This window comes from Cydia amplana, chromosome 27 (genome assembly GCF_948474715.1).
Source record: "Cydia amplana chromosome 27, ilCydAmpl1.1, whole genome shotgun sequence".
Taxonomy (NCBI): domain Eukaryota; kingdom Metazoa; phylum Arthropoda; class Insecta; order Lepidoptera; family Tortricidae; genus Cydia; species Cydia amplana.
The window spans coordinates 4,941,741-4,952,582 of NC_086095.1; the positions used below are offsets into that span (position 1 = coordinate 4,941,741).

The following is a 10,842-nucleotide window of genomic DNA, read 5'->3' on the forward strand; positions in this document are numbered from 1 at the left end:
ATACAGCCTCTTGTTTACAAAAAAACGAACTCATTATCGTACAGTCACCTGCAATAATATGTTACACAACGAACACGACACGATCTTATTTGTAGAGCCATAAGACCGTGTCACATATTTTTGCGGCCTTCGAATAATAACATATTATTACAGGTGACTGTACATGGCCAGAATGTTTTAAAATACGTCCTAAAAAACAATTGTTTAAGTATTGTTGTGTCACCGAGTTAGCGTGTAAGCAATTTCTAGTGTTATATTCTAGTCATTTGAAATAAACATTTTTTCCACTATCTGTGTGTTTTCATAAATCCTCCATCCATTTGTAGTTTACTAAGAGTATTTAATGGTAAAAGGTTACCTACAATCTAAGAAAAATTTGTGCCTCGAATTTGACAGCTGAAGTAGATGTCGTTATGCGGACCCGTTCATTATACCGTAGCTCTGGGGCCCGTTTCTCAAAAGCTTGTAACTTGTAATACAAGCGGATGTCACTTTTTGACAGCTCCTGTTAGAAAGGGACTTCCACTTGTAAGTTACAAGCTTTTGAGAAAAGGCCCCAGTTGTTTGCCGTTTGACAATTCAGTTCTCAGTTATCACTAAACAAATGGCGCCATCTAGTTCGGCTGTCAAGCTTGGATGTTTTTATAAACTTTACGCAATCAATAACTTTTTACTTATACGACTTATATGTACTGATAAATGATAGAATTCGTTAGGAATGGAAACTTTTACTCTAGTCTATAAATAATTACCCGTGTACAATCAAAATATTGTAATAATAATATTTAAAAAAAATATTTAATATTATACATAGGTACAATATATTTAATGTAAAATAATAAAACAAAAAATAAACCTTTTCACCGTGCGATTGCGCCAAATAGAGTAAAAAAATGCGCTTAGAAATAAAATACAAAAAGAGGGTGTAAAATTATGTATTTTATAAGATACATTGCCAAGAAAAGTGAAGGGACCTAACGGCGAACCGGTACTGGCCAGTCGCTCTATGGACCCTTTTTTGTAAAAACGACACAAACTTATACTACACGTTACTTAACAAGTTAGTTTACTTGCAAAACATAATAAACCGCATTCCACTAAGATAAAGTTGAAAATCGTGCGATAAAAACAAGAGTAACAATTGTAACAATATGGCCACAAAAAATATTTAATTAAAATTGCCTAGAAGAATTTCGTGTGTGATTATAGTATTTTATGCATCGTTGTTTAAGAGAGGTCATAAAAGGCGAGTGGCGTGAGTAACAATTTGAGGCGAAGTCGAAAATTGTTATTAAAGACGCCACGAGTATTTTTTGACTCAGTTAAACAACGTTGCGTACAATACTTTTTCTACGACCAAGCACTTTTAAATAAAATTGTAAATTTAACAAATATTTTTAATTCAAGAAGTAGCAAAAACGGAGGGTAGGGCGGGAAAAGAATGAATGAATGAATAAAATTAAAAAAAAAACATGTCTATGGTTCACTTATTTGTCAGAGATGACATTTAAAATAAGGTTGGCAACACTGTATTTCATTGAATATTTTTAAGTGGTCATTACACGAAGTATCGTAAAATCGCCAAAAAGATACTGCGTGTATGCACAAATTCTTTTTTGGGGAATAGACTAAAGACTTGTCTTGACAACTATAAGGTAGGGTTTTAAACGTGTGTGCACGACCCTTTAAATGACAAATAAAAGTACGGGAGTAGAAAAACACCTACATAAAACTTAGAAAACATCTGTTAAATTTACTCTTTGTACAGGCTGGTCCAGAAATACGTTTACAAAGGTTTTTACTGGGGCATATTTTGATAATTTTAACAAACGTTTGCGTTTTAAAACTAAAGGCATACTATACATTTTGTTTTAAACCCATGACTATCTTTATAAACTACTGAACGATTATGCCATAAGAATAAATAATTCATTAATAAAATTTTGCAAAACCGGTCTAGTTACGCAAGAAAAATATACCTAAAATTAATTTGTCAACGTATTTTGGGATAACCTTTAACAAACCAATTCAAGGGTAACCCAATGATATTATACAGTATGTATAACTATAGCTAGATTATATTCATATATAAGGAGCACAAAAAATACGACCATATTTATTTCTATACCTATGAAGAAATCTGTTATTTTTTGTTGATTTTTGCATTCCATTCATGTTTGTCATGCTCGTTAAACATCAGCCTGTCTCTTTCTCTTTCGGTGTGCGGGAGCTCGTTAGCACGTGCACACATCTCGCTTGCCAAGGCGCGACTAAAGGCAACTAGTACAATTTGTACAAGGTAAGCGCTTCAATTTTGGAACGCCTATAACCGATCTTGAGTTATACTATCATTGGGGTAACCTGTCTTTCTTTTCAAATTCTGAATGGTATAAGTATTAACAACACTATCAAAATGATCTTCCTGCTCAGTTTTTAATGGTAATTTGTGCACTTTCATCATATGTCCTCTAAGGGTTTTCAATTGAATATACCCTTTATCACACAGTTGACATTTGTGTGGCTTGATCCCGGTATGCCTCTGCAAATGTCTGTTTAAGGCATTCTGCTCTGGGTACCTCTTTTCACACAAATGACAAGGATACGGCTTATTATTATGCGCTAGCATATGTTTCTCTATATTAGGCACAGTTCTTTTACACAATTCACACTTTTCCTTAACCACTTCCCCCTTATCGTGAATCTTACTATGTCTAGCTAGCTGTGCTTTTTGTGAGAAATCTTTGCCACAGACTGGACACATGTATGGACGATCTCCGGTATGCTCAAATACATGACGATTTAAGGAGTATTTACCAGCGAATTCCTTATCACACAAATGGCATTTAAATGGCTTAGTACCTACGTGTTTCCTATAATGGGAAGCGTATAAACCCCGAGTAGGAAATACTTTGGCACACGTCTTACATTTGTACCCACTTTTCGTGTGCTGTTTTTGGTGAACAGTCAACGCGTCTCTTGAAATGAAAGCGTTATTGCATATTTCGCACTCGTACGGTCTCTCCCCAGTGTGAAACCTCATATGTGTCTTCAAATGTTTCATGGCGGAGAATTTTTTGTCACATTCCTGACAGTTGAACAACCTTAACTTCTCATGAACTGCCATAACGTGATATCTCAAGTTGGTTCTGTCATTGCAACCTACCCCACATTGCTCGCAAATTAATTTTCTAAAAGTGCCGTCATGTTTTTTCAAATGTATCTTTAGTACTTGCTTACTATGGAATTTTTTCATACATTTTTCACATTGGTAGTAGATTTGTTTAGTGTGTACAGAGTTCACGTGTTCTAGTAGCGACATTTTGGATCCTAGTTTTCTGCCGCAGTGCTCGCAGTGGAATGGTTTTAAGTCGTTATGGTGCAGGCGGTTATGAACTCTGTACCTGTTTTCGTTTTTAAAGTATTCCGGACAGTACATACATTTGTATCCTTTGAGATGCTCTGTATTAATATGTTGGTTGAGTTGGTCCAAGTTCTGATAGTTGGCGCCGCAGGTTTTACAAGAGTAAAGCTCCCCTGTTTCAGTTTTGACGGTGACTACTAAAGATTCCTCTTTTTTGACTTTGGGCTTGGTTTTTGATGATTTACCTGTAAACATGGTATAATAATATACTCCGCCTGGTACTCTCTTCCGACTTGACCTTGACCACGTGACTGACACAAGCCTACGTCATCATGCGACAGCGCTATCTATCTATCTAATCTAATACCTTTAAACGAGCAATTCTTGTTTATTTATTTATTTATTTATATATATATATTTCGGGGATCTCGGAAACGGCTCTAACGATTTCGATGAAATTTGCTATACGGGGGTTTTCGGGGGCGAAAAATCGATCTAGCTAGGTCTTATCTCTGGGAAAACGCGCATTTGCGAGTTTTTATATGTTTTCCGAGCGAAGCTCGGTCACCCAGATATTACTTGGAGGATATAATTAAACGGAGACGCCATGTCTGTAATTTTCTGTACAAAACAGTCTGCCGATTTTTGCGGGGGAGGGGAACGTCAAATGTATGCGTAACGTAAAAATACCCATGTCAGATAAACGTCAGTCCATACATTGTGTATGACCGTTGGCCACCTATTTTCGACAGAGGGGAAAGCCTGATAATGGCTACTCCGTTTAGTTGTATCCTCCAAGAGATATTATGATAATATGCTATAGCGCTATATAAAGTGGCAATGTTATTGTGACGTAGGCTTGTGTCAGACTGGGAAGAGGAGACCATGTTTTATTAGACTATGCCTGTAAGGAATTTAAATATTAACTTTATGCGTATTTTTTAATTTGCATTGTATTTTGTATTTTCATTAAGTATACATATGTAATTGTCTGCCGGGTGCCGAGGCCAACAGATATGAAATCTGAGAGTTCTTATTTACTTGTCAAGGTATGCATATTGCATACTATATTTCTTTCCGACGGAGCCGGAAAGCGCCAACTTTGTCTAGCGCAGCGGGTTGAAAGTTGACGTTTTCCGCCCGGAGGGCAGAAAATACTATTATAGTACCTACCTTTGACGGACGACTTGTTTCTCTTTCTCGGCTTGCCCTCTATTTTCGGTTTCACGTCTATTGTCAATTCTAAGTGATTGTTGTCAGCTGAAACAAAAAATAGGTACATCACTACATAGTATAAAACAAAGTCGCTTCCCGCTGTCTGCCTGTCCCTATGTATGCATAGATCTTTAAAACTACGCAACGGATTTTGATGAGGTTTTTTTAAATAGATAGAGTGATTCAAGAGGAAGGTTTATGTATAATTTGTTAACCCGTGCGAAGTCGGGACGGGTCGGGTCGCTAGTGTAAAATATAAATACCTGACTCGATGCCAGCCCAGCCGTAAATATATACAGTTACACAATGTAGACTTTTATCTGTTTGCATGAAATAGAGAAAGGTAAAGCAATACATATTGCTGTATGAAATGCCAACTTGCTATAGCAAATTACAGCTTATGTAAACACTGGATTTAAATAAATAATCAGTTAAAAAAATGTAAAAGCTTATAAAAAATACTTACATTCTTTTTCTTTCTTAATATTTTTTACTCGTTTCTTGATAGTGGCGGTGAATTCTGTAAAAAAGACAGAGTTATTTATCACGAAAATTAGAATTATGTGAAATAAGTAATAAGTTAAAATAATATAGTTGAACTACGCGTATAAAAATGAGACTTTTTCTAAAATAAATTTCATTCCATAATTTACAGCATTACAGAATAGAATAGACAATGGAACTAAATAGTCATCCCGTCCCGTCATTTTGGGAGCTTGGGGTCCGCTTGGCAAGTAATCCTAAGAATTGGCGTAGGCACTAATAGTTTTTTTTAATAGCCATTTAACTGAGGTTGTTGGTAAAAAATAATTGTGGCTAGCTTTAAAGTCATTATAAAACTAAAAAGTAAGTATTAACATAGAGTAATACTTGAGTTGATTTCTTTTAAAGTTAATTGCATAATACATGACGTCTGTGTTAGTTTAATTATGAAATAGCTCTAGTTATACCCACCTGAATTTTGACTATCGTCTTTGACTTCAATATCATCACCTGTAATAAGAAAATGTTTAGTAATATGTGTTTTAGGAAATATTATTTGCCAACAAAATAACTCAAAGTGAAAAATGGTTCAGAATAAATTAATAATAAATTATTCGAGTACAATCAAAAAGTACAGTCATCTTTAAATATTTTGCACAACACAGCACACAAAAATATATGATATGACACACGGAGTCTGTCAGTTTTTTTTGCATGCTGCATTATACAAGATACATGTTATAAAATACAAAATTACTTACCAAAATCATTGTTATCGAAGTCATCTGAAACAATTATTAGGAATTATACCGGCACAAATCTTGTTAATATTAGTGTTTAATATGTGAAAAATAAGTCACGCCAAATATGTAACAATTATCAATCAGAATATACGATTATATATTCATGTACATTCTTTTGCTTTTATTAGTTAGTTAGTCAGTTACTAATTTGTTAAAAGCGTTTTTCAATTAAAAGACGTCAAGATCGCGTAGTCTTTTTTCTAATGCTAAAAAAAACAAACTGTATACCCAAAATATGTAGCCTTAGTGACTACTTACTTCTACCTATAAACATTAAACAAATTACATAAATATATTAAAAACGGGTCACTCACGTATTTTAAGTCGAAAAACGCTCGACATGTATCACTTCGTACCGAGAAGTGTCATCAGGAGCTTGCATACTCTTGCATGTCGAGCGTTTTTCGACTTAAAATACGTGAGTGACCCGTTTTTAATATATTTAATATGTCTTTGTCTCACGGAAGTTTTGTTATTAAAATTAAACAAATTCTTCTTCTTTGTATATGATAAAAGTAAATGCTACACTTGTTCACTTACCTAAATATTCTGGTTCAGTCTTTATATCATAGTTTGTTTGTGACAACTCATCTGAAAGTAAAATTTAATTTTAAATATATAAAGAAAATTTTCTTAATCGGCAAGGAGCCAAAACCAGGACTCTATAAAAATTGTGCTAGTGTCCAAAAATCCAATAGATTTTAGTATCTTATAACTTTAAACGAGCAATTCTAGTATATTTATTTATTTATATATATATTTTGAGTATCTCGGAAACCACTCTAACGATTTCGAAGAAATTTGCTATATGGGGGTTTTCGGGGGCAAAAAGTCAACCTAGCTAGGTCTAATCTCTGGGAAAACGCGCATTTTTGATTTATATGTTTCCCGAGCAAAGCTCGGTCACCCAGATATTAGGTAATGAATGAGACCTATAGTCAGACCAAGCTCATGTCATCATTAATGTCAAATTTCTATGAAAATATTGTTTATAATGACACTCCCACATTTTGTTGGTTCAATTTTGTGCTAATTTAGCTTAGACAGTCTCCATTTAATTTTTTCTAAAGATAGCAAAGTAGCTTTCTACTTACTTTTGCAATATTCCTCAAACTTTGTCTCACATTCCAGTACTTTTTTCTTAAAGTTGGCAGCACTGCGGAGATGCAGGATGCACGCGTCGCAGATGGAGTAGCTTGCATTCACGGATGGCGGCTTTATCTGAAAACATAAGTACAGTGTAAACTCTATATAACGTCACTCGATATAATATAACGACTCACTGCCTATAACGTCGACATTTGTTGGCTTTAGTTGCTTTGCTTTAATAGTAATTTCTCTCTATATAATGAAAACTCTTTATACCGTAATATTTCCTAAATATTTGATTTGGTTTGTCTATATACATAAGTTTTTGGCAAAAATTTCATTTTTGGTACAAGCTTTTATCGCTGACTGTACTTTTCTTACGACAGACAACTAAGACTCATCGAGACAATTCTAAAAACCCCTAACACAATTAGGTTGCGTTGCTTCATTACAGAGTTCCTATGGCCACCTCCTGTCTCCATCATCAGATCAGCTCGATGGTACCATAATATTGCATTGTCACCCGACTTACATGTGTATGCAAATTTTCAGCTTCACTGGTAGTCGGGAAGTGAGTCAAATTTACATAGTTACATACAGGTCGACCTAATAAAAGTGTGTTAAAAATTCAGCATCACGTACATGCCACAGCACAGCTCGTTCTCTTGTAAACTCGAAACAGTGCATATCAGTTTTTTTACTTAAAAACCATTTTTTGATACTTTGCCAAGACTTGCAGCACGTCGCATTGACGCAATATCCCTTATAACTTAAGTAATTCACCTAAATAACTAGTGTTTGCTCATTATTAACTACTTACCGTGACTCCCAAGGTCTCGAGTAACATGTTAAGATAATTTTCAGGCCCATTATCGAAAACATACACTGATCGTAAATCTTTGAAATCGCCGTCTGCATGACAACATCGACAAAGTGCATCTAAACTCCAGATTTCCGTCATTATTAAGCTAATTTAAAGATGAGCCACTTAAAACTTGGATAACACTGTATGAATCGGATATTTTTACTCAATAATAATTCCGTAATTTTCAACAATCCCGACTCACTAGTTTGTTGACAGCACAGTTGTTTGACGTTTTGTACTTTTAAAGATTAGGCGATTGCAACGTCGGATACTTAGATTTTTGCCTTATAAAAGTAGTAACTGGGTTCCATACACAAATAAGGAACCCGACACGTGTATTGGATACTTTATTTTAGGGAAACGTTCACTCCGTAGTCGTAGTTTATTACCGCGTTGTGTCTGCGTTGGACTGAGTAGTTTTCTAATATACTTTCTTTCGTTGTTTTCGACAATTTTTTTCCTACCTGTGTGCAAAATAATATCATGACAACTCTTTGCCAATATGTTTTTTCAGCCATTGAATGTATTTTTATTGTTGTTAAGTATTAAGTATAACAGCCGAGGCTAGACATGCACATGCATACTTTTAAGTGGAGTCCAGACGAGACAATTTTATATTTCGCCAATCTGATGAAATTTTCCGATTGAATTAGGCCGTGCGGACGCAAACGCCAATTTGATTCCCCGATCAAATCAGCAGGTGCGGACACAAAAATGCCAATTTCCGAAGTTAGGAATGAAAATGGTGATTAAAATGGTGTACGTGTGGCCGCTAGATGAGATTGGCTTACGCAATTAGTTTGTAAACATTACTGCAGTTTCGAAAGTGGTCAAGCAAGCAATCTATATACAGTTACTAAAGCGGTCTCCATACTAGAAAATTTTCGCTGTTAATCTAAGATGGGCGAATTTAATAATAAAAATAAAAGATAACATTTCAGAAATCAACTTGAATGAAAAACTTATAACGGACCCCAAAGATATAGCACAGGCATTCAATAACTACTATGTTCATCTTAATACAATAGGTGATAATTCAACTAATATAAATAAATACACCACAAATAAAACAACAATGACGTACAATTCTATTAATTCGATTTTTATGAAGCCAACAAATCCAGATGACATAAGAATAATTATCAACTCACTGAAAAACACCAATAGTACAGGAAACGACGGGATAAATACAAAAATTGTTAAAACAGTTTCAAAAATCATTGCAGCACCGCTTAGTTTTATTATAAACATGTGTATCGAACATGGAATATTTCCGGACAAATTAAAAACTACCATCGTTCGACCTTTGTATAAAAAAGGAGATAAAAAAGATATAACTAATTACAGACCAGTGGCATTGATACCTATTTTCTCCAAGATAATAGAAAAAGTAATTTATTTAAATTTAAGTAGCTTTTTTGAATCACATAACCTTTTTGCTGACGAGCAAAAAGGTTTCCGCAAAAATAAATCCATAAACATGGCCATTTACGATCTACTTAACACAATTACGACACAGTTAGATAAAAAAGTACCCGTTACAGCATTGTATATGGATTTAACAAAAGCTTTCGATTTTGTGGATCATAAAATTTTATTATCAAAACTGTATAATTATGGTATCCGCGGAAATACCTACAATTTACTACAATCCTACTTGACGAATAGAGAGCAAGTCACACAAATAACTCGAATTTGTGTTAAGTCTAAAAACGAGGTCACATTTTATTCAGATTTAAAACAAACAAATTATGGCGTCCCGCAAGGAAGCGTCTTAGGCCCGCTCCTCTTTTTAATCTATATTAACGATCTGCCACAAGCAATTACAGATAAAATTGTTTTATTTGCAGATGATAGTACAGTGATTTTTACTAGCGAAGACCCATCATCATTTGAACAACACATTAATAAAACAATAGAATTAATAATCGATTGGCTACATAAAAATAATCTCTTTATCAACTTAAATAAAACCAAAATAATGAACTTTAAACAGAGAAAAGAACTTATTTCCGATTTAAAAATTACATACAAAGATCAGGACATTGAAGAAACGGATTCAACAACTTTTTTGGGGCTACGCTTAGATCGAACATTAAGTTGGAACAATCACATAGACAACGTTTGTAAAAAACTAAACAAATATTCATATGCCTTGCATAATTTACGAAAAGTAGTAAACCAGTCGACTGTTTTAATCTCTTATCACGCTCACGTTACATCAACTTTGAGATACGGGGTTATATTCTGGGGTAACTGTACTGATCGAGAATTAGTGTTCAGAGCTCAAAAAAAGTGCTTACGATCAGTATCCGGTTTACATTTCCTAGAATCATGTAAACCCTACTTTATTAAGCTAAATATTCTCACGCTTCCCTGTCTTTATATATATGAAGTCGCATTATATGTTAAGTATAACCCTCACCAATTCTCCTATTTCAATAGTTATCGCCAACAACATAGAATACAATCTAGATCATGTAAAACAGCGTTACTAGCAAAAAGCTTTTTTGGAATGGCACCAAAAATTTATAATAAGCTACCAAAACAGATTTTAAAAATTAATGATTTAAATAAATTTAAAAAAATGTTGTATGATTTCCTAATAACTAAAGCATACTATTCTGTTCAAGATTATTTGTCAGACTCAGGAAACTTTATAACCTTTTAATTTGTATTTGTTGTGTATGTTTTATGACTTAGTTTATAATTGCATGCTACATGTTCTCTGTAGCTATTTGTGTGCCATGTGGCGAAACATAGTGTTACTATATTTTATATGTAAGACCTACTGTTGTACATACCTATGTTTAACGAATAAATAATTTGGAATTTGGAATTTGGAATTTGGAATTATTTTGAAATTTTCCTCTAAGGTATTTTGACAATTCAGTTCTCAGTCGTCACTAAACAAATGGCGCCATCTAGTTCGGCAGTCAAGCTTGGATGTTTTTATAAATTAACACAATCAATAACTTTATACTTATACGACTCATATAGTACTGATAGTTGATAGAATTCGTTAG

The 10,842-nt window shown here is 34.0% G+C and overlaps 1 protein-coding gene across 1 annotated transcript; it reads right to left on the reverse strand.

Moving 5' to 3' along the window:
- Nucleotides 1-2,191: 2,191 nt before the first annotated feature.
- Nucleotides 2,192-7,948, reverse strand: LOC134660468 (gastrula zinc finger protein XlCGF26.1-like). Its single transcript, XM_063516224.1, has 8 exons — nucleotides 7,772-7,948; nucleotides 6,957-7,083; nucleotides 6,403-6,453; nucleotides 5,821-5,844; nucleotides 5,531-5,569; nucleotides 5,043-5,096; nucleotides 4,535-4,621; nucleotides 2,192-3,606 (listed from the first exon to the last, which is right to left on the reverse strand). Exons 1-8 carry the CDS (start codon nucleotides 7,910-7,912, stop codon nucleotides 2,324-2,326), a joined length of 1,806 nt encoding a protein of 601 aa, XP_063372294.1. The 5' UTR covers nucleotides 7,913-7,948; the 3' UTR covers nucleotides 2,192-2,323.
- Between the last annotated feature and the right edge of the window lie 2,894 nt (nucleotides 7,949-10,842).

Bases quoted from the DNA above. Each gene is read 5' to 3' on its own strand.
- LOC134660468 (XM_063516224.1), bottom strand. From the start codon at position 7,912: ATGACGGAAATCTGGAGTTTAGATGCACTTTGTCGATGTTGTCATGCA. The intron at 5,097-5,530 runs GTGGGTATAACT...TCTTTTTTACAG, and splicing joins AGACGATAGTCAAAATTCAG to AATTCACCGCCACTATCAAG. The intron at 3,607-4,534 runs GTAGGTACTATA...CCATGTTTACAG, and splicing joins AAACAAGTCGTCCGTCAAAG to GTAAATCATCAAAAACCAAG.